A 25,052-nucleotide genomic window follows, 5' to 3' on the forward strand; every position below is an offset into this window, starting at 1 on the left:
CTGAAGAAGTGGTATTATAGGTTATAAGAAAACTAACAGAAATTTGAGGATACCGTGTTAAAAAAAAGGTACATTGGCTTCAACTTGGCTCACATTGACAAATAATAAAGTCAAAAAGTCTACTGCACCTTGAATGGCGCCCAAATTATCATGATAATTTCGAAAATTTGTTTCTAAAATAATAAAACGCTTTCCCGTTATAGTTAGCAATCAATGAGAAACACTCGTGTATGTATGTATGTATGTATTACTTTTATTATTTTTATGGTCAGTGTTTGGGACTTAAAGATATGTAATTTCAAGTACGAAATACGTGAAAATTTTGCTCTCGATTTACCGGGTTTCTCGATTTCCAGTGATGTCCCGGATAATCGGGGTCCAACTGTATCTGCTTTTAAAGTAATCTTCTTCAGAAGATCTTGACCTCAAATCAACTTATGTATATGCCCTTAAATTCAAATCAAATACATTATCTTTTGCATAATTATTGTATCAAAAATTGACCGAATCCTACCAGTTTATGATATTGACAAGTTTATAGTCTTAATTTGATTATTTACCTATTCAAATTGAGCTGAGAATAAAGAAAAAACTTGAAATTTCTTATTTTTTGATTTAAAATAATGTTTTATTATTATTATTATATATATATATTTGTTTATTTATATATAGACTTATAGTACTGATGAGCTTATAGACTTGTGTGTGGGTTAGCTCATTTTTCTATATGTATAGAGGGAGTTGGGGGGCGTGGCATGGATTTTGGGGGGCGGCTTTTGTCAAGTAGTATACGTTTTATTAAAGTACTTAAAGCATTAAAAATACTTAAAAATCTGCTTCAATCGACTCTCTTTTCTTTTGTGTGTTTTGTGTTACAAAATTAAAAAAAAACAAAAAAATTAGTTTGTTTACTTTTTTTAAGAAAATAAATACTTTCAGGTGAGGGGAGGGTGAAGGAGGAAGAAAAGTTGTTGGGGTTAAGAAAGTTCTTTGAAACAGAAATAGGTACACAATAATTATTATAATATATAAAATTACACGCAGTTTTTGTCGAAAAAAAAAATATGTATACGGAATTAGGTTTACTCAATTCCGATTGTTAACGATTCGGAATTGAGAATTGAATACCGTGTCTCAGGATTACAATTAAAGAACAAAAATTACAAAAAAAATAATAAAAAATAATAATAATAATAATTGCATTTAATTATGAAGGCATGAATGTGGTGAATGTGAGCTGCTTCTTCTTCTTCTCATGATATGCTAAATATGCGAGTTGCTAATGGACAGTTGTGTCTGTGTGTGTGTGTGTGTGTGTGTGTGTATTATAGCTGCTCATAATGGTTGTTGTTTTTATTTATGGGGGTGTGGATATCGACTCTCTCTCTCTCTCTCTCTCTGTTTATCTGTCTGTCATGTTTTTGGGCCCCCGTCTTTAGTGGATCAACAATCTATATAGGTTCTATTAGATCTAGATTACATGCCCATTATTATGGGCAAGAGCATTCAAATCCTGGGGCGTCACATAGCCACCAATCTGTGGCTGATGGCGTGTCTGTTGATTGGCTGCTGCATTTGCCTTCATTAGCTGCAATTGCTCCATGGTTGTGTAGCCAAAATTGTTGACTGGCACAGTTGGAACAGTTGTTTGTATGATGTTGGAAGGAACTGCTGTTGTTGTTGCTGTTGCTGATACTGCTGCTGCTGCTGCTGCGGCCTGTTGCATTGATTGCTGATGCGCTGACGCAACTGATGTTGTTAATAGATGATTTGGTGGTGGCTTCATTTTATGCAAATCCGAAACTTGCACATAATTTGTGCTACTAAATGGTGGTGGTGGTGCTGCTGCTGCTGCTGGTGGTGGTTGCTGTGGTGCTGTTGTTTGTTGTGGCAGAGACAGCGGTGGCAAACTTGGCCGCGATTGCAATATGGGCACTGGCACATAACCACCCAAGGGCATACGATTGATGGGCATGGCCACTCCTTGTGTGGGCAGAGATGACGGCAAGGTATTGGCATTATTACTTGCCTGTGGCCAATTTTTCATTTGTGTTGGCTTGATATAGCCACCATTGGGATTGCCACCAATTGGTAATGGTGTGGTTGTTATTGGTGCTGCTGCTGCTGCCTGTTCAGGTAAACCATGTCGCATTATCATATAGCTATTGCCACCATCGCTCGCATCGATCATGGGGGCAACTGTCGACAATTCTTGATGAACCGATGGTGTTACCATAACATCATTATGATCATCATAAGCATCGCCTGCCCCACCGCTCGTGGAATTGTTTCTTAACAACAATTTGGAACTTTCACTGCCGCCGCAGCTATTGAAATCATGTGGCATGGTATCCATTGGTGTGGTGGCATCGACTCTCGTACATATGATGCCTCCAACACTATTGCTTCCCAGGCCATTTAATGAGCTATCCGGTCCTGGATAGCCGCCACTTAATCCACCCATATCCATGGGTTTCTTAAGGTTCTCTGTTATGCCCGGCGGCAGAACCAGCTCAATATCCGACATTTTACGATATTTCTTATAGACCATATGACAGAGGACTCCCAAAACAATAATGGCCACAACTACTTCAATGGTCTGATATTTGGCACTCTGCGTACTATCCGAACATGCCAGTCCATATGGCAAATAGTCTGATGTATAGAGACGATATCTTTGTTGATTATAATACAAGCGCATTTGTTGTTGCTCCTCCTCACTGAGATTATCCACATCCAATTGGCAGTTATCACGTCTCGATGTTAGTGTGGCAAGTGACGGTTGCGGCTGCTGCTGCTGCTGCTCATCGGTAATCTCATTTTGCAATAATTCAGCATTGATTGCCCTCAAACGATACTCTTGTTTGCTATTTGGCTTACATTTCGGTGTCGGTATGGCCAAATAACGACTTTGAGTCGGCAATATATAATTAACCATACAACTGAGCACCGAATTATTGTGATTGTTGCCAACAAATGATAATTCATAGAAATCAATACGTCCGGCCGGTTCAGTTGGTGGGAACCAAGTAATTTTCGTTATACTATCCGTAAGTGTTACATTCATTTTTTCTGGTTTCGATGGCACTGCAAAATATAGACAAGCAAAACAATCATTACAATCCAATCAAAGGATCAAATCAATTTGAATACCAACCTCCCACTGTCGTTTGAAAGTTAACCAGATTACTCGGCTCCGAATTGTAGAGAGTACAGGCTCTTACATAGACCTCATACTCCGTGTAGGCACTCAGATTGCCCAAATCATAGTAGATTAGTTTATCATTGTTCACCAACTCATCGGCTGCTGCTGGTATCTTGAAGAAATCCGTTTGATTGTTGTAATGGAAGGTGCCCTCATAGGAGCGTACTACACCATTGGCCATAATGGGTGGACGCCAGGCCAATGTGGCCATCGAATTGCTAACATTATGCATTACAATCAATTGTCTGGGCGGAGATGGTGCCGCCTCGGCTGTACGATTGACCAACTCATCGCTGTATTTACTGGCCGTCGATTTGGAGAACATAAGCATTTTCACACTATAATCCGTATAGGGTACCAGATCCCGTATCTCATATTGTTTGGCATAACGATCGCGTATCACAACGGTTGTACAATTATCCGGTTTACCCGTCGATCTCTGGCAATAGGTTAAATTGTAACCCGACAGAATGACCGGACAGACCCTTTCGTTGCTCCATTTGACCACCAATGTGGATTTTGTGGCCGCATCAATGGTCGGTTGCATTTTGGCCAAGTCATCGTTCATGTCCTGAGTGCAAATTAACCAACGCATTCCCGTATTATGATTAACATAATTTGCCGATACGGCCATATTCAATGAGGGCATTTGATTGCCCATTGTGGTGAATTGTCTTGCCGTATTGGGCACCTGTTCGAAATGCATCGAGCCATCGCAATCCGTTTGTATGGCCGGTTTGGGGGCACACCAAAACACAGTGTAATCGGTTATCTGGCCATGTCTATCGTCGGGTGCCTCCCAGCTGAGGGTGTAGCTGCGATTTGTCGGATGATATACACTGCGTATATTCTTGGGCACTCGCTGACTCAGATCCTCATCGGTAACGGGGCCAATGACCAAACGTGTTGCATTCACCGATGAGTTGACACTATTTCTACTCCCAATCAGTATGTCATGATAGGCGTATTTATCCCATTTCTTGATCTTGGCCGAATTCGTGGACACATCGATATCGGATGGATCTCTGCAATTAGTTTAAAAGTTTAGAATTTAATCATAATTAATCGAGTATTAAACGGAATATAAAACGACTTTTCGAAGGAAGGTTAAAATTTTGTAATCTTTTGTCTAAGAAAATCTTGAACAGATCGTAAAAATTTCATTTAATTTAAGGTTCTTTCATAATTTCTTCAATAAATTCCAAATAACACAAAAGGGAATAAATATGTATACAAAAATTCTTTAGAAAGAAACATTTAATGGTATTTCCCATTTGTTTTCTGTTGATTATTTGTTTTCAAATGAAAACGAAGAAAACAAATCATTTTGTATTTATTTTTTTGCCGTATTCTCTCGAGTTCGAATTCAAAAGAAATACATATTATGTACATACATACATCTAAATGAGGCAAACTGAACGAGATACCAACCAAGTTGCAACGTTGACGACGACAACGAAGAGTTTATTCCAATGAATTGAAATCCACTTTTCTATTAATTATATCGAAAGATTCACACACACACATGCACAGACACACATTATCTTTAAAATGATAAAAGATTACATTGAAATTTATCAAGAGAATTGAATGAGATCAACTAGAAGATACCCTGTAACAACAATTTTATAAGATAATCTCTTTGAGAGAAGTATTCAACCGATTTCGAGTAACTTCTAAGATGTTTTTCAGACATTTCAATGACTAAAATTTGGTCTTCTGTCTCGCTTTTTCTTCTAGGAACTTGTTGACTACATCTTTAGACTGGTTTTGCACATTTTAAGCCAGAATTCGTGGGGGATCCAATGGCCAATAAATTTGTTTATCTCGTTTTTTATTTCTAATAAATGCATCGGCATTGGAATTGGAATCTGTTTATGCTTTCGATTTCCAAATAAATGTTGTTCACTTGATTCGCCTAGAAAATAACTTATAAATATTTAAATTTGAATTGAAAATTAAATCAATTTGTCAGCTGAAATCAAAGTTATGTCTATAACAATAATTTGATTCCTCTCATAAACAATGTAAACAAAAGCAAATGGAAAAGGTTAAGGTACAAGAGGGCGGACAGGGAAAGGCGGGGCAGCTGGTATTAGGGTTTAAGCTTAAGACAAGTTTTGGTCCCTAAATTGTCTTCTGTCTCTTTTACGTTTACTTAGAATTGAATATATCTCTTGTTAAACAGAAATCTACAGGGTATGAAAATAATAACTCAACAACAACAATTTTCGATTTACATTACAAAAGAATGCTTCGTTCAATTTTGTTTCTTAGGCCAAGCAAACTCATTAATGAACCGAATAGAGCTCACACACACACATGTACATAGAAATGCATGTGTAGGAATCCTCACAGAGACACAGCAAGAGATAGAGACAAAATGAGAGAGAGAAGAAGAGGAAACATTGAGGCAATTCAACGAATTTTTAAAAATAAACAATTTTCAAGAAATTGTGCACATGAACATGTTTATATCTCTCTACCCTTCTCTTCATCTCTCTCTCTCTCTCTCTCACACACACACACACACACACTCTCTCTTTCTGTGTATCTTTATCTGTATCTGTGTGCGAAAACTAACTAAAACTCTATACTACGCCGCCACATATTCAGAGAATCTGGCCAACATTGTTGAAGCGCGGGCAACATTTGTTATCAAAAATTACACCGAATGTCAGAAAAAGATGTGGTTGAAACAGGAGCGGATTCAAAGAAACACAACCGATTGTGTGGGTGGGGCCCAGTTACCACTAAATAAACATAACTTTCGATCAAACTGAAGTCTTTTATATAGAATTCACTCGTGCATACATATATTGAGACCTAATTCGATCTCGATTCTCGTTTTCGAAATGTCTTTCGATCAAAAATTGTTTTAATAGAAAAGGTTTCGAATTTTGAGCTGTTTCCAAAGTAAAGAAGGCATGGGGATTCACTCTAATCAATTCAAATGGATAAATTAATTTGGATTCTATGCGAAAGTTGAACTAAATTTCGATTCCTACAAAATTTATTCGAAATCGGCATAAATATTCAAATTATAGCTTTTTCTCAATCTCTAAGCCTTTCAGGAGCGAAATAAAATGGATTAATATAACTTTTCGCTTGATATTTGCGAAACTCTCAAAATTAACGATTCGTGTTTGATCCCCCAAAGTCCGCTCCTGTTCTATACTACACTCTCATCATATATTTTCGAGTTCTTTTCTTTTGATACTTACGCTAAAGTGCCATTGATACGATATTCAGTGATCTCATAATGAAAATTGGGACCATTATATTCATGCGGTTCCAATTGCTCCCAATAGAAACGCAACTCCTTTTCGGATGATAGAACATAGTGACTGCCATTCGTTATCCTTGGCGGACGACGCGGACGTTCGGCCAGTGTTTGGAATTCATAGATCAATGGCTCACTCCACATCGATTGATTGTAATTGGCTCGCACACGCATTGTCAATTCATAATCATAGCCAGCATAGGGCAATTCAGTCAGGCATAGGGTATCCTTCACTTCCGATGAATTATTCCGCCAATTTGGGCGTTGTATGATGGGCTTCTCTTTGGGCCTAACCAATACCTGCCAGACCAGGCCACGTGAACCATAATTGCTGCGTCGCGGCATTTCCCATGATAGGCATAGACTACTCTCTGTACGATTTACGACGCTTAACTTTTGTCCCGGCTTCGATGGGACAGTCCGTTCATAGTTATTGATCTGCCAAATTGAAATTGAGATTAACGTAAAGTCTTAGATTTCTAGATTAGATTAAGATTTCATCGAGAATGCAAGAAATTTAAAAATAAGCATCAGTTAATTGATAAAGCGTAAAGAATTTATATAGGGCCAAAGACTAGAAATAACTCTGCTGTTAATCGTTATAATTAGAATCGCGATTTATGTACACTTACCGGTATGGTTTGGCTCAATTGGCCAAACGAATTGGCAATGTCCAAACGGAAGAAATACCATTCACCATACTTTTTGTATTGCTCCTTTGTGTCCGTAATATTACAAGTGACAATGGGGGCCACATCGAAATTGCAATCAATATAATATCTATAGGCTGAATCCCGAGTGCCCACCGTATAGCTGACATTATATTTGGTCAATAACTCATTGTAGGGCTCGGTGAAATTGCAAACCATATAATAATAATCATGGCCAATGCAATTAAAGTCTTCAATTTTCAAGGGACTTGTGCCCACATACACTTTGGCCGAATTAATCACATAAACCCCGCACATGCAATCATATTGTAGTTTCTGTTCCGTCACATTCCGAGCCGTGTATATAATGGTTGTACGATTCAATATCCGTATATCGGACTCACTGCGAAACCTTTGAAATTTCGTCTGGAAATACAATTGATCGACTGTGCAGTGCTCCTCGGGGATTTGTTTATGTTTTTGAAAGTAGGTTTCATTGATTGTGCAACTGATATTGAAATCGCCGCCAATTAATTGTTCCACTGTGCTGGGCACTAGCCAGCCCGGATCACTGCTTGCTATACTTCCGGCAATCAATTCACACAGGGCCAGCAATTGGAGGACACGAAGACGAACACGTAAACTCATTGTGAAGCCGGCAGTCCAACCATCCCTCATCAACTGCATCTGGGAACAATAGATATATATATACCTAAAGGTTAATTCAAATTGGCTTACAGTTTCGAAACAAACAGGTCATATTATCTTTTACTTGACCCTTTAGGGACCAAGCCTGATTTGATTCGATCCCAAAAGTGGTTGAGAGCATTGTGGATATCTGAAACTTTACTTTGTTTTATACATGGACGGACGTTTACATTATATTTTAAGGGGGTTCGATCGAGAAATTCGATTTTCAGCTTAAGAAATTTATTAAATTTCAAGTTGGGCAATTGATGAGACTGAAAATTGCCCGAACACTTCAAAGATTCACTAGTTCCTCATAAAGACAGCCGAAAAAAGGCAAAAAAAATATTTGAAATATCCATATTTCGGGGGTTTTCAGCCCCTCTTAACCTCCTGTCCTAGTTCTATCTAGGGTTTTTCATATCAACATACTTTTTAGTGCTAATTCGCAAGGTATTCTACTTATAAGAAGAAATAGAACTAGAATATTATTTCTTCCAATAACAGTTGATAGATGATAATACTCTCTTTTTAAGATTTGTAGTTGAATTAAATATTAAAGTGAATTTTTTCGATTGAAATTTTAACTTTTTGAGAGTCGCAGGTCCCTCATATACGTTTGTTTTATTAAACAAATTACTTGATTATTAATGAGATTTAATAATTGATGACAAAATCATTTTAAATCGCTGCGAATCTATTTCTTAGTGGAAATTATATAGTGTATATATTGAAGGATACAAAATTTCTAAAGAAAATATGATCTAGAGCATTTGAAATATTTGGCTTGGCCTCTAGAAATTGCGTTTATCTCTCTCTCTCTCTCTCCAAGTTAAACTTTGCCTATTTATTAAATATATGCTAAATACAAATTTACACTTATTGAATTAAAATCGGGGAATCACACTTGATTGGCTTTTCCTATAAGTCAAGAAATTGTGAAATTAAGAACTTCAATTTCTTGCTAAACAAATTGTGATTAAATCAAGACTTTTTAGCCAGTAGAAACTAGGAAGAAGAATCTCTTTGTATCTTGTTTGTATCCTTTTAGTCTACTATCGCCTAGAAAATTCGAGATATATCCTTCTAGAGTTTATTTTCCTCTACCATTTCCAAACCGGCTTTATATTTTAGGTAGAACAAAGTGATTTAGAAAAGTCCATATTTCGAAACAGTTTTGAAAGAGATTCAATAACAAACCGGCAAAAGATTTAACAATTTGGAATTAAAATTCTCTAACAATTGAACCGGCTTAAGCGGCTAGCTTCCATCTAAAAGACTCTTTGAACTATTTAACTAAAAGGCAACACCATTCTTAAGTTAGTCGAACTAGGATCAAGAATATTTATCTATAAATATTTTGCAACTAAATTTACTCAATTGTTTATAGCAAAGTTGCTTCTCGTAATGAAAGATATTTTCAAATGAATAGATTTATTTATACATATTTTTAGCGGTTGCATTTCTTAAAAACTTTATATAGATATTTTTCGAATTAATTTTGAATTTCTTTTTCTGTTTGTTTGGGGCACTTACACACACACACACACACACAGAGACACACTCGCACACACACTCACACAAATAGACAAAAAGACGCACTCACTCAGTCATACACACAGTGTCTATCTCTCCTTCTCTCTCTCTCTCGTACACACACCTTTCTGCTGTTGCTGCTGCTGGTTGCGGGGCAGCACACTTGTTGGCTTTGTATTGGTAATTCTCGAGAAACCGTTTTTATACAATGCTACAATGAATTCCAGGAATCGGAATTAATTTTATGGCATTTCGACTCAACCTTTATACACACACACGCACAAACACACAGACACAAATACAGCAAATGCCGCTTGCAATTTAGTTTTTTTGATTTTTAAATCCGTTTAACAATTTAACTAACTTTTAACACTTTTCTTGCGCTTTTTGTTTATTTCTCTCTACTTTTGGTGCCTATACATATATCTCGTTCGAATCGAAATGAATCAAAAATTAGAGCTGGACCAAACATCGATGGAACTATCGATACATTCGATGGTTTTACATATTTTGAATTATTTACTCACGAACTCGAACATTCGCTTAGCCATACTGAGTATTCGCTTCAAACCCAGTTCGAGTTGTACTCACTTTGCGTAACGAACCACGGCGAACAATATAAATGTGTAGCATACTTTTGGGCAATTTCAAATATTCACAATTCTATAAATTAATTAAGTGCTAAAATAAAGTGAATTGGCAAAAATTCTTTAATATTGGGCAATTGGGTTTTATCCTTATTGTTCTCACGTTTTCTTTATGTACTTGAATCTTGTACTTATATTAAAAATACAGTTTATGACAAAATAAAAAAACCGAAATCCATGAGATTGCACTGGATATTTGGTACTATAATCTGTTTAAAATGTATGCAAATGGGTTATTATTATAAGAAAGCTTCAATTTTTTTAAATTTTATTGTTGATTGAGCAATGAGAAATGAAATGAGACCATTAAGGCCTTGTCTAATTCATAATTTCGTTTAGATATGCCCGCGCATTTTTAAATCTGCTTAACCTAAAAGGTGGCAGCGCCAGAAACGTTTATCGACGTATCGATAATTTTTATTTGTTTTTGCGTTATTCGATAGTTATAGCATACAGCTGTCGAAATGTGGCGGAAAAACATTTAATTCAAATAATTGTCCGTTGGCCTGTTGCATGTTTTTGACATCACACAACCTTTAAAATCCCAGTTTAAACATTTATACTTATATATTTGAGCTCCCAACGAAAGTTTCAATTGGATATAATTTATGATAGGTGAAAAAACACTTATGTATGTATCTTTAGTTGAATATTACGTTCTAAAATTCATATATGTATAGTTCATTTATAAGTACTTTACACTTTCTTTTCGACTTAACGAACTGTAAATCTGAACTACTTCTACCACACATTATGGTCGCTGGCAATTAGTTAATATATCCTTTCAAAATTTCATGCATCTCAAGTGTCGGTAAAGCGCTAATTGCCTGCGCCTGCGCTAGAAGATATTATTGAGGTTCAAGAGCCTGCCTAACCCAAGACTAAGACCCAGACCCGGAGGGCCACTGTTGATCATTTCAGGAGAGTGTATGTGTGTGTGTGTTGTGTGTGTGCGGTGTTAATGTAAGGAACCCAGTTGGACCAACATCATAAAATTTGCTCTTAAAGATACAGAAATGGCAGGATCAATTTCAGAATCTTGGCATATTCCCATTGAGACAAATATTTCAAAGATTTCGAATTCATACATTTTGATTCAACTTTCGAATGCATTTTGAACACATTTTTAATTACGTTTAGTTCTTTATTATTTATGTTAGTTGAAAATAAAGTAGGTAATTAGTCTATATATTAGATGGTTCCATTTCCAACAGGGTACTTACAATTCTATTTACCGTTGTTGTTGTTGTTGTGGTAGTTGTTGTTGCGACTTAAGTGGGTATTTTAATATTCGCAGCAAGAGCCCAAAGAGTGTTAAGTTTCAGAGGCAGCATTTGCCTTCGCCTCCATCGTCCGGTGGCGTTCACGTTTCCTGTTTGTCTCTGTATGCATGTGTGCCTCTTAGCCTGTGTATGTGTGTGTGTGTGTGTGTGTGCATAAGTGGGAACGTGTTCACTTCTATCTTTAGTACAGTTTTTGGACTCGCTCTTGCACTCGGCCGAGAGTGAATCAATTCTTCTGCATTTGAGTGCAAGAAGGAGTAAAACTGATGCAGATGATCCTTTCAATAACATAGGGAAATGTTTTCCTTACCCCTTGATCACAGAGACCTTTCAAAACATCGATTCAAGATTCTAGAACGACCCTAACCTACAAAAGGATTCAAGAATCCTTTTGATTTACCTTGCCCCAGAATAGTTATTAGCATGTACTTAATTTTTGGCAACTCGGTCACCTCCTCCACCTTTTCCTATGGGTTTCAGCCACATCCCATCGCCCCATCCGCCTTCAGTAGAAATGGTAGAACCTCCTCAAGTGGTGTGTAAGAGTGAGTGAGTGGGCAGGGTATCAGAAACAAGCCAACCAACAAAATAAAGTAAAAACCGTGGGCGATAAAATTCGTACTCGACTCGAAGCTAAAGAACCAGAGAAGTGCTTGGAAAAGGGGTTGTTAATTGCATCTGCTGAAATACCAAGAAGGATGAACTATATAAAGTTAGACCGACCTTTTACAGCCAAGCTCGTTTTTCCTTTCTCTCCATAAACCTTACGCAATACTAAAACGATAGTTATTGATCATTATAACAAACTTTGCTCCCTAAAGTATGCAATAGACTGAAAAGTATTCATTCTTGTCAAGAAACTTGTAGTTTTTCTTATGACTTGTAACTTACAAATTGTCTATAAAGAATGTTTCAATCGAGTATTTAATTTTTAAGCACAAGACGTTCCAAAACTTGTAAATCTAATCTTGGGCTCTTTATTGCATATTTTAGGGGGCACATTTTACAGACTTATAACCGCCACTGATGCCTTAAATTTATGCTACCTGAAAAATAAACCCTAAAAATATGCTCCAGATTTAAAATTTTTTCAATATTCATAAAAATAGGTGAAAATTCTTTAACATTGAACTAGAAAAATGTTTAAAATTTTTTATATCTCAGTTAATTTTAATTGAATACAGTAGAATCCGGTTAATACGACTCCGCTTATAACATCCGTCCGGTTATAGCGACTAAAGTTCGATGAGTGTTCGGTTGGTCCCAAGGGCCTTCGGTTGGTACGTCTTCCGGATATAACGACAAAAATCGTCGGTCCCTTGAGCGTCGTTATAACCGGATTCTACTGTAATTCAAATAAAATTAATCATTCGATAGTTCATTCCTTGTAATTGTAAAATTGGCATTAAAAGACAAAAAGTTCTGTTAGCTATCGCAGAAGAACTTTAGATATCACTATCTATCCTCTATTCAAAGTTCGATTTCAGTTTCCTTTGTTATCGGTATCGTTTTTAATTTTAATTGTCAAAGATTTTCCAAACGTTTCATCGTCAAATTTTATAGGAACCCAAGAATTGTTTTAACTTCTTGAAAACAATAGCTTGATTTTGGCGCACCGATCTTGACCCATTCTGCCGCACCGCTGCCGTCACCCGTACATGCTCGTAAATGCTCGTGTCACTTCGGCTCATGTGGCATCTTGTTTGTAAAGTCTACTAATGGAAAGTGGTAAAAGGGTTTCGGACTGCATTCTATGTAAGACGTCGACGCCTCTGACTTGCCCCAAACTGGCGATGACGTTTGTGGCGCGCCGGACGGTCTGGCAATGCACTCGCTCTGGCACACACACACACACACACAGAGAGAAACACATACATAACGATGTTCATTATGTATTGTAACACCTCCCAAGCCGCACAACACGCCGTTCGTCAAAAGCGCCAACAAAAACAAAACAACAACAACAACTCACACACCAAAAAAACCAAAAACAAAAAAAAAAGAATATAATCTAAATGGAATTTTGCTTCGCTTTGCGCTTCGCTCTTTCGAACGATTTCTCAACCAAACCAGCGCGCCGCACAACCAACTCACCATCGACGTTTCTCCCCCTTCTGCTTTACGGCCCCCCCGTCGATAGTTAACGCTGCCGCTGCCGCTGCCTATGCCTCTGACTCTGACTCTGCCTTTGCCTTTGCCTCTGCCCTCGTTTATGGCCTCTGCGTTGTGTAGATTTTTCTGGCGACAGACTGTCTGGCCTGACTCTGCCTGGTCGGGGCCTGGTCTCTCTCTCTCTCTCTCTCTCTGACAGCCGCCGCCGCCGCCGCCGCCACCGCCACACCGTGCATAACCATGATTGCATGTGTGTGTGTGTGTGTGTGTGCATGAACTTTTGTACGTTTGGCAGGGCATATGAATGCTTCGTTGTTGTTGTTGTTGTGCTGTGGTGTGCTGATATGGATTCTTGACGTTCACATAAATGCATTTGTATGTATGTATGTTTGTATGTATGAGTGTGTGTGTGTGTGTGTGTGTGCGTATGTGCATTGTAGGTATCCCAAAAGCATGAGCAACACCACATGCACGGCTTGCATTATACACGTAGAAGAAAACTTACAGTGAACACTCCATTAAAAAGTCCCCCCGATCTTTTAGAGGGGAGAGTTATCGATAAACGCTCATATCGTACATTTGAAGCCACACACCGCAAATAATCTCACCCTCCCCATCCGCCTTTTCCCCTATCCTGCCATTACTAAACTACACTATCTTGGGGGGTTATCGATAAATGATCATCTAGATTAAGGATTCCTAAAATTATCGAACAATTTGAGGAACTAAGCTCAAACCCCATTCTTTCTTGCCCCTCTCCTCACAACCTTAACCCCCTCTGTAATGTATTTTCTTACTCCCACACTAAACATTCTTTTAGAATCAAGTTATATTTCGATTATAATCCAAAATAATCGTTTCATTTCACAACGATTTCAATGAAATTTCACTTGAGAATAAATATTATATTATTTTTTCCCCTCGCCCTTCCTTCCCTCGATCGACCGCCGATCTAGAAAATGACTTCCAGTTTGTTTAACAACTTTCGAAATATTGAAAGGAAGTTCAACTTTTGAAATAACTACTGATTAGTTAAGCAAGAATTCCAGAAATGTCCCACATGCTCACAAGCTGCGTCGGATCGAGAGAGAAAGTAAGTTCCTTTCCCTCGCTTCGAAGGTTTTTATCTTAATTATATTTTCATTTTTAGAAATTTTAGTTTTTGAGATTTCAGAAAAGTCCAAAATTTGCATAGCCCCCAAAAGTAGGCAATAAAAAACCAAAGGAAATCTTGCTTTAGGCATGAATTTTAAACAATTTTCAATGAGGATGCGAAATGATGCAGAGCTTTGCCCTCTAAAGTATGCAACAAGTCCAAGAAATCGCTTGTTAAAAGATAAATTGGCATAATAAAACGAATTACTTGAAGCAATCTTTATTTATAGACAATTTTTACATGACAATGTTAGAGTCAACTTTCAAGAGGTTTCACTGTGGCCAACATATACCGCCGCATGGGCATAAACAAACTGATGTTTGAACCAAGAAAGAGAGACAGAGAAAGAGAAATGGCATGGCTAGAGACGAGGGGCCGCTTTTGGACGTAAAACATATTTATACACACACACACACACACACACACACACTCGCACACGCACTGGAACACACACAACACCCATTTATGTACATGTGTACATAAATATTTACTTTCAATAAAATGCCCAAAGCTGCAACTGCATTCAAAAAGCTAAAGCTGAATCCAAAATGCTAACAATAATGTACCGACATCTATCCATATATATGTATATACATATGTGTTTGTATATGGGTTCCCATGTTCGATTCTTTCATGTATTTATGTACATAATGTCTATCTCCCTCTTGTCCAAAAGTCTATTTGTATGCAATTCTACTAGGTTTTCGAACCGAACGGAACTGAACTGAACTCAGCTGCAATGCCCTGCAATCGGTTCAGAAGCCAAAACAGAAGGTATACATATATATGTATGTATATACAAATTGTTGGGCACCCATGATACGTTACAATACGATACTATATGTATATGATAGAGAACACCTCATTCCATATTCCACACTCTTTCGTATGTAGATTACAAATTTTTTTGTTATCAGACACCAAATATTGAATTTACATGAATACGAGTAGACAGTTTACTTAGCAAAAGGGCAACTAAACAAAACGAAACAAAACTCTCTACCCTATATACATGGCTCTCCCAAAGGAAAACTATTCTGAATTATCATCATTTCGTTATAGAGTTATAAAAATAGCGGTTGGAATTGAATTTAAGTAAAGTTTTACCATTCAAGACAAGATCCTCTGATTTTCAGCCTAGGACTAAGTTGGTCCTTTGTAATAAATTGATCGAGGGAAAGTGGAGTCTGAGATATTTCAAATAATTTTGAAGTTTTTTCGACTCGTGAATCTTCAAAATGATCAGGCAATTTTGATGAATCCTCAAACTAACAAATTACTAGATTTCCTAAGCCGATCATATTTATTTTATGATCGAACATCTACCCCGATTCAATTAGGTAGAACAGATAGAAATCTCAAAGAAATGCCACGAATTCAGTTTCAGAATTAACCAAATAACTCATAGGCGCATCTAAGGCAGTGAAATAGTGAAACGTTGCCCCTTAAAGTATGCAATAGATTGAAGAAAATTCTTAAATTGTTTTTCAGAAATTTAGAATTTGTTTTGAGTGTTGCAATATTAAAATGGTTTCTGGTAATGCCTTCTTAGTATTTAACAAAACCTTCTTTAAATGATTGAAAAAGCGAATTCTTGAACTGCTTATTGCATATTTTAGGGGGCGAAATGCCCCCCATTTTGGTGCATGATCTAAAATTTCTTTGAAGAGCGTTGAAAAGAATTTTCTAGAATTTCAAGTTGTCAGTTTTGTTAGATTTCTATATTGATCAAAACTTTCTATTATATCTATTAATTAATCGTTGCTTGTCGTTGGCTTTTTTTGTGTTTTTTTGTTAATAATATTTGATATAAGTAGTGTCCAATGAGTGAAGGAATCTAATGGTTGATTATGGGCCACCAATCAATTGGGGGAGAATGTGTCTCTTCTTGGTATGCAACCGATCACCCAAGTCAAGTGTCAAGATGTTTATCAATCTTTATCTCTATGGGCATCTACATGCACATTGCCTGAATGTGGCTTTCTTTTGTTGTTGTTGTTGTTGTTGTTGCTGTTGTCGTCTGACAGCACCCATAAAGGTTTCAATGTAACGCCTAAGAAACAACCTGGACACCCTCTCACACCCCCAAAAAACACAGGTTGCCCAATGTGATTTATGGTTTGGGTATCCAAAAAAAAAAACACCAACTCAATATGAATTTAGTTGCAGTACCGCTCAAAGTAATTGTAATTGATATTTCGGCAACGTTGTCTTTGAGCGATTTATGGACAGGTTCGGATAGCTACTGGGATTTGTTTAGTTACTTCTCATTTTCATATGCCACACGCGTACCGGCAACGTCTAAGACAACCACCGACCAACCGATCGACGGACTGGCCGATCGGAGTATCTAATGAGGGCCTTACTTGATTTTAATTTTAAATTATGGCCACCTGTTCAAGACAATGTGTCCAAGTGCCTAATGAATAACATGCCATATTAATTTTTGGTTAGATAAAGATTTCTTTAAAGTAACAAAAACCGGATATGGATCCATCAATCAACCTCAACGACTTGTCATCGACTTGTCGGTTGTGGAAGGAAAAGTCTTTCCATATCCTTTCTTTCCTAAAAGTCAAATGAATTATAATTATAATTGTGATCGCATTAATTAAAATTCGTCAAGTGTCGACAAAATATGTATATACATATAATCCTTGTGTCCTGCCTACCTCGAAGAGTGATCGACGATCGACACCTTGATATCGCATTGAATATTTATGACTAAATGGATCGTAAATGCAAGCCAAGTTCTTTACAGCTTCTTCACAAACCCTAAAAGTGGATTACGCTAATATTGCCCCTAATAAAATAGGGACGAATGTTACGTCTGATTGGGTTTTTCCCACGATTACAATTAGCGGGCGGGCAGGCAGACACCGAGATGCCGAGTTGCCAATGCCGATGCCGAGACTCAGGTCAGGTCAGCAGGTCAGCTCATTATATGATGATGCTGATCGCACCCGCAAAGTGCACGGGTATACACGGAACTGAACTCGCTTTCCTAGAGGATTGTGCACTAAGTTGCTTAATCCGACGGGAAATCCAAAACAAATGCTGGCGTATGGTGTGTGTGTGGCGTGTCAAGTTATTGACACTGACACTCAGGTCTCTCACTCTATCTGAAATACGGGTCAACACATGTGTTTGGGTGCGTCGGGAAAGCCCCATTTTAAAGCTGGGCCACTCTAGCAAACAATACACACAAAACTATGCACATGTTTTGGGCCAGGCACAGGTTCACAGGTTTGGTTCTCAGGAACAACAGGAATGGTAGACAAAAAGGTAAAATGCCAGAGAAGGCAGGTCATCCAATCGAACAATCGAACCTAAAAACCGTCGAAAAGAAAACTAAAGTCGTCTGTTTTTTTAACCCTTTTTCCCATCCTGAGATCAGTTTATATTGATATGAATATATAAGATTTCAAATCGTAGACAAAGGTTAAACTATTTCAAGAACCGCCAAGTTTTATCATCAACAGACTTTTCTTTTAATTTTCACTTCAAGTAGTTGTGATTCCCAACTAGTTTTGGAATGACCTTTAAAACTTTGGATTCTTTAGCAAAATTGCTCCAATTGAGATTATAATTGAAATAGATCAAAAAGGATATTAAAAGAAAAATTTAAGAAGGCTAATCATCCTTAGATGGGATTTTCGGGAGGTGGAAGATCAATAAGGAGCCTGGCGAGCATTTTTGAGCAGAAGAATTTCCTAGAGACCAAACAAACAAGGATAAGAAAAGATGGTCGAAAAATAAAGTACCTCCAATCCTTTTTAGATTAAAATAGAATTAATTAATCGCTTGATGGATCCTTCTGCTATATCTGATGACATTATTGACTGCTCCGAATTACCACACGCGCCTAACCTACTTTATTTTTCAACAGTTTCATCAAATAGCTTTAAAACTCACTAAAATTTTGATACTAAACAAAAATAGGTTTTTGATTTTGAATTGGAAAACGTGTAATAAAAAACGAACCCCCAAAAACAAAAACCAATAAAAATTTTAGCTGAATTGCCTAATGTTTCTGACAGTGCAAAAATGTTGGGTTAAATAACCTCGGCTAAAATACTCGTATTGTATTATTTTGTTAGTACCAGATCACGCGCTGACCGCGACAGCTCAAGCTAAGCCAAAATGAAAACAAACTCAAGTTAAAATAGATGATGGAGCTTGGCCAATGTCTATATATATGTATATACATAGGTAGATACACCCACATGCGATCCAAAAACTCGCTGATGTGGGCAAAATTTAATTTATACGAACTTTTTGGCCAATTCTTTATACACTTACCCCAAAAAGGCATTACTTACTATTTAACACGACTTTGTATAGTTTAATTTCATTAGCGGCTTTGAAATTGCGGTAAATTTTGCTCCTTAAAGTAGGTAAAGTGTTTAAGTTTTCGGATGCCTTCTAAATTAAACTTAAAAAATTGGTTGTAAACACAAGATACTCCAAAAATTTCATTCTTTCATTGCCTTTTGCATACTTTGGGGGGCAAAGTCGCTTCCATTTTAGAGTCCTAGATGCGACACTTGTTTAATATTTAGCACTGATCATCAAGCGGAGCAATTTCGATATTACCTTACTGAAATCTGTTACAATAAAAGTTTGTTTTAGTTATATATCTCAAGTTTAAGACATAAACTTTTAGACACAATCGTGTTCTTAAGGAAACGTTAAGCTCAATTGAAATATTAAATTATTCATTTAATATTATTTCTTGATCGATTGAGCTGACTAATTAAGTTTCTAGCGTAAAAAAACTGATTTCTTTTAAATTTCTTTAGAGTATAGAACAAAATTGTTGGTGTGTGGCTTTCTGTGGGTTTCTTTTGTTTTTTCGTAGGCACTTTATATTGCTGATCAAGGTGACCCAGCAAAAGTTGTGGAACAAAAGAAAGTAAGAATGCAATTCACGGAATTTTTTCGTGTTTCTTATGGCGTTCTTTTTTGTGGGGCGTTCAATAAATTCAGAGTGGACAGAAACGTGGCAGTATAATGCAAAATCTAGGTAAATTTTTCCGATATTGGCGTGAAACTTCTAAAGCATATGAAAGTCATTTGAATGAAAGAATCGTGTTAATACCTAAAAAATGAGTCATGTAATATGATTTTTAGATTGATTTGTTTTAGTTGATTCATATGATTCGTTGTGTGTGGCTCCACTTTCCCTTGCTAGATCGATCGTTTAAATGACTCACACTGTCTCGATGTCAATCTCGAGACGTGGAAAAGTACTGGGCTTCATTTCCAGAGGAATGCACGCGTTAACTAACTAAATAAGTTAGTTTGGCTTGAGGCTAACAAACATGCAAAAATGCAGCAATCGATCGAACGATCGATCGATCGATCAGTAGCCAAAGTCGAGGGCGTACATATATATGATCATATTCGTATCGGTTACAGGGCGCTTTTTTTTTTTGCGGAGTGGAATGGTGTAGGGGGGGTTGGGGTAGGAAGGTGGAGAAGGCGGAGTAGAGATCACAGCAACCACAGCAAAGCCATAGACGACGGCGGGTGTAAAAACGGCAGCGACAACCAAACGACTGCGACTGCGACGTCAGCGTCGAGATCGACAACAACAACAACAACAACAACGACGACAGTATGTCTGGCGGCGTAGCATGAACTGGCGACATTCTGTCTGGTGGCGATCGAGTGCACTGTTGCCCAACTTCAACCTCGCTCTCTATGCTATGCTCGTTCGTTGGGGTACCTGTTTGTGTCGCCAGTTCTCTCTCTGTCTCTCGCTCTCTCTGTTGTTCTCTTTGTGTCGATTGCTCTCTCGCTCGCTGTGTGTGTGTGTGTGTTGTGTGAGAGAATGAATGAACCACAAACGAATGAGCGCACAGACAGAGCGACGACAAGAAATGAACTCATGAAATTGAAATTGTTGGAGCAACTCTGTCGAGTTCTCGGCATTCATTCTGAGTGGCGTTCATTTTGAGAGTACACCTACACCAACATACATATGTATGTATACATGCAGGCACAAACACCCACATATGTGAAGATATGGTTCGTACATATGGATGAATGTATGTGTGTTCTGTATGCCACCGCAAAACGTGTGAATACGAAAATAAATTAAATAACATTAGCTAGAGGTACACCTTGCGATTGCCACTGTGCACTACACAGACGCTGGGGCGCCGTATCCGCAGCAACATCAGCGTTTTTTTTGTCCCTCCCTCCTTATCCCCCCAGCCCGACCAACTACCACCCCTCCGCCCACCTCTTGCGGATGAACGTGGCCAGCTAGGGGGAGAGCAAGCGAGACGGAGAGATAGTGAGAGAGAGAGATCGATCCTATGCTTTTTGTTTTTCAGATTCGGCACAAACACACACACACGTACCCATGGATAGGGTACGGTAGGGTAGGGTAGGGCAAATCAAAATCGAATTGCGCAGATGAGAGTGCTCAACCTGTTGGGCATTTTGCTTGCTGACTGATGATGCAGGGCTGCACAATCAATGTAGAACTGGTTTTATTATTATTATACCATTTGGTATCGTTTCGCATATATATTGTATTTTTTTTCTCCTTTTTTTTTGGCGTGCTGCCTGGCGCCAGGGCTGCCATGGAAAATTAGCTAAGCTCGTTGAAAACCGACAACAGCGCAGACAGCAGCAGCAGCCGCAGCAGCAGCAAGCAGCAACGGCAGCAGGCGGAGGCGTCAGCTCGACAGACGAGTTATGTGGCTGGCGGTGTAAAAAAAAAACCTGTTTGTTTAAACAACAATCTTGTACTAAAAATACAAATGTGCCTCACACTCACTGACACATGGATACACACACACACACACACACACTCACTCCATCAGAGACGAACACATACAAAAGGTTCGACTAAGAGAGAGAGCGAGCAACAGAGAGAGGGCACGAGTACAAGAGTGAATTCTCGGAGATACGTGTGTGTGTCTGTGTGTGTGTATGAATGCAGCCACGGTGTGGCGCTTTATGTGGACTGGGGAAGAGGAAGAGCCGCCTGCCAGTATGTCTGCCAGAGTGCGCCAGTCTTGGCCACCGATAGCATATTACCTCCCTCCCGTACCCGTTAACCCCGCTTCCCGCTGTGCACCACACAGCTGCATTAGCAGGCAGGCAAGCAAACAACCAAGCAGGCAGGCAGGCAGCGCCATTGCAGCACGTAGGCGTCCGCTGGTCTGACTCTGGTCGGTCCCCATTACCCTCCCCACCCCCCCTCTCTATCACTCTCCTTACCCCTCTCTGTGTGTGTGTGTATATATGAAATGCCATAAGCGTAGAACAGATTTCTCACTCTGTTGGAGGATTTTGGTAGAAACAATAACGGGTGGAAGGAGGGGAGGGAAGGGGCGGCCGATTTTACACACCTTGCCGTGTACTCTCAACTAGAAATGGTCCCACCCCCTCCCCCACATTTATTTGACTTAATCCCCTCCATTGTAAATCCCCCTCACCGTTCTGTCCAACTTTAACACCGCCACTGAATTTGGAGTCCAGGCACTTTTCTACCTTCTGTTTCTTTGCCTTCTTCTGCTTCTGCTTCTTCTTCTTCGTCTTGTTTTGTTTTTACGTTATTTATGCGCTTCGTTCATTTCGTTCACGTTCGACTACAAAACAGAAATTGACTCAAATTGACGACGACGACGACGGCCCCAGTCCCAATCCCAGCGCTCACCCTCCGATTCGCCCCCCTCCCCCCTCACCCTTTCGCTCTCCTTTACCTATCCCTTTTTCCAATGCAACCGCACGAAAGAATGCCGCCGTTAACTAGCCCTGGACCAAGGCACAAAAAGGAAGACCAAAGAAGAAACACCTGAAGCTTATGGTGAGTGTATATATGTGTGTGTGTGTGTGTGTGTGTGTGTGTGTGTGTGGATACCTGCAAATGAAGTTGAAGACGAAGCCAAAACTTCCAGCTTCGCATTAAAAGTCAGCACAAGCAAAGCGAAAACAGGCACACAGGATCCAAGAAATTCCATTTCTTGGAAAAGTTAATAAAAGTTTTGCCTTCGCGCTTGCCTTGCCCTTTCCCACATCCCCACACATCCCATACCATCCATCCCATCCATCCATCTATCCCATGCCTTACTGAGATGTTGTTGTTGTTGTTGTTGTTGTTTTTTATATGGTCAGTGCGCATTTTTATGCGCCCCTTGAAGCTTAAGGCGGCGGCGACAGTGGCAACGGCGGCCCAATGTCTGACCAGAGGCATAGCGACTTCGACTCGGTCTCCTTCTCCTTCTCCAACTCCAACTCGAACTCAACCTCGGACTGCGAGTGCCTGGGACATCGTTACTTTAGTTTATCCATGACTTTAGCTTTGGGCCAGGCCGCTTTCTTTTCTAAGAAGAACTATGCATTAGGCGCCTCAGTTCGCTTCGGTTCGTAGTTAACTGGAATTGGGCTCCAGCAGATCGTGCAACGATCGCAAAAAAAAAAAAAAACACCAAGAAAATGCGATTTTTTTTAATGTTGCATTGGAAATCGTTAATATTGGAATGGGTTTTCTTTCGTTATGTTGTTGAATTCTAGGGATTTTTTTATTTTTTAGGTAGGTTAGGTGAGATTTTACTTATATTATACCGGAACATCTTTCAACGGGATGCAATGTGATCAGATCGATGATTAACCCATCTCGACTTTGATCTAATCGTTCAGTTCAGTTTAGGTTATCCCCCAATGCGAGATTACATATTACATTCATTAAGGCTTCTAAACGAAACAAAAACAACAAAAACAACAAAAAAAAAATAGCTTCGATTCAAGATTAATGCACACACGCCTGCAATAGCAATCAAACCTCGTGATCGTGATCCGAGATACATAATCGTCGTCTCTTGTTGTTGTCCGGGATCGGGTCAGAGAGAGAGAGAGAGAGAGAAGGCGAGAGACTTGGACTTGGACTTGGCAACAGCTTGCGTAACCGTTTTAACGAACGAATGCCAAGGCAAAGGGAAGGCCCCCCGCCTCGAACACGGCCATCACTGACTCAACTCAAGTCCAAAACAAACGTGATTAACCCACGTGTATTAGGCTAAGATCGTGAAAGAGAGAGAGAGGTGATTAGAGATAGTGTGAGTGTTTAACTAACCGAAAAGAACAACTAAAACTGGTCGATGATGATGATGATGATGCATCAGTAGCACTTACTCTATCTATCAATACATATACATATATACTTATATATGTATTTATAACCACATAGTTTCGCATAGACCCACTTTTGCCTTTGTTTGATGTTATCGCATGATAAGGCCTCTAGTTAGTCAGTCAATATAATTATTACACCACCGACATTCCCATGCTTTATACAATATATATCAAAATAATTGAAAGAACAATCGTATTGTTCTATATATACCTAAGTAGTTGGCCAGGAATGCATCATTGTTATACCCTTGCAAAAAGGGTATATTAATTTTGGTCAGAAGTGTGCAACGCATAGAAGGAAACATCTCCGACCAAAGTAAAAGTATATATATTCTTGATCAGCACGACGAGACGAGTTCGAATTAACGCAAACTCCTCCTAGACCGTAAGAGCTACAGAGCTTTTGCATGTAGGCTTGTATATACTGCAGGCGTTGTATATCTCGGATTCAGCCGGATCGGATCACTATATCATATAGCTCCCATACAAATGACAAAATCACGAACAGTGACTTTTCTCATTAGCTTCGTTATTTTCTGAGCTAATGTTCTGATATTTAATATTGGTGAGTTTGTTACACGTATAAACGACTATGCCAAATTTTATCAAGATCGGGTGACTATATCATATAGCTCCCATAGGAACGATCTTTCGAAAACAGTGACTTTTGTCAAAAACTTCGTTACTTTTAACGCGATTGCTTTCAAATTAAATATTTGTTAGTTTAATAAATCTGTTAATGACCGTGCCGAATTTAATAAATATCGGGTAACTATATCATATAGCTCCCATAGGAACGATCGGTGGAAAACCGTGACTTTTATCAATATCTTAGTTATTTCCTATGCTAAGATTGTAACCCGAAATAGATCCAAAAAAGTTGCAAGGGTATACAAACTTTGACGCGGTCGAAGTTAGTTCCGGCCCTCTGGTTTTGGTATGACTTATCTGAAAATGATTTCTTTTTGTTTTGAAATGTATATAAAAAGGTAAACTTTGTCACTTTGTCACATATATGTATCTTAGCCATATCTTATCTACATTTACATATATTATAGATCTAGAATCAATATGGCAAAATTTCATCTTTAATTGAATTAATCACCTTATATATGTATACTAAGTAATTGCATTTGGCAATTCTATATACAGATTTCGTAATTCTTAAGAATTACGTTTCCTGTAGAAGCTTCTCTAACCTGGTCAGAAATGTAGGAGAAAGAGAGAGGTGGGAATGGGGGACAAAGCTGTCAAAGAAGTCCTGACTTCTCTGGAGATCCCTCTACTGTATGAAATAATTCTATAAGCTAGAATTTAATAACTATAGTAAATGAACAATC

At 38.5% G+C, this 25,052-nt stretch overlaps 1 protein-coding gene across 2 annotated transcripts; it reads right to left on the reverse strand.

The window, feature by feature from the left end:
• Nucleotides 1-1,185: 1,185 nt before the first annotated feature.
• Nucleotides 1,186-9,782, reverse strand: LOC6644709 (cytokine receptor). Of its 2 annotated transcripts, none has more exons than XM_002067496.4 (5): nucleotides 9,486-9,782; nucleotides 7,121-7,825; nucleotides 6,430-6,926; nucleotides 3,158-4,230; nucleotides 1,186-3,087 (listed from the first exon to the last, which is right to left on the reverse strand). In XM_002067496.4, exons 2-5 carry the CDS (start codon nucleotides 7,823-7,825, stop codon nucleotides 1,472-1,474), a joined length of 3,891 nt encoding a protein of 1,296 aa, XP_002067532.3. In that variant the 5' UTR covers nucleotides 9,486-9,782; the 3' UTR covers nucleotides 1,186-1,471. The 2 variants fall into 2 exon arrangements, with proteins under 2 accessions (XP_002067532.3, XP_023032651.1); XM_023176883.2 differs by having other exon boundaries at nucleotides 9,432-9,491.
• Between the last annotated feature and the right edge of the window lie 15,270 nt (nucleotides 9,783-25,052).

This window comes from Drosophila willistoni (genome assembly GCF_018902025.1).
Source record: "Drosophila willistoni isolate 14030-0811.24 chromosome XL unlocalized genomic scaffold, UCI_dwil_1.1 Seg142, whole genome shotgun sequence".
NCBI lineage: Eukaryota > Metazoa > Arthropoda > Insecta > Diptera > Drosophilidae > Drosophila > Drosophila willistoni.

Excerpts from the sequence above, each read along its gene's own strand:
- LOC6644709 (XM_002067496.4), bottom strand. The coding sequence starts at position 7,825 with ATGCAGTTGATGAGGGATGGTTGGACTGCCGGCTTCACAATGAGTTTA. Across the intron at positions 6,927-7,120 it reads AATTGAGCCAAACCATACCG|ATCAATAACTATGAACGGAC; the intron begins GTAAGTGTACAT and ends TCAATTTGGCAG. Across the intron at positions 4,231-6,429 it reads CGTATCAATGGCACTTTAGC|AGATCCATCCGATATCGATG; the intron begins GTAAGTATCAAA and ends AACTAATTGCAG.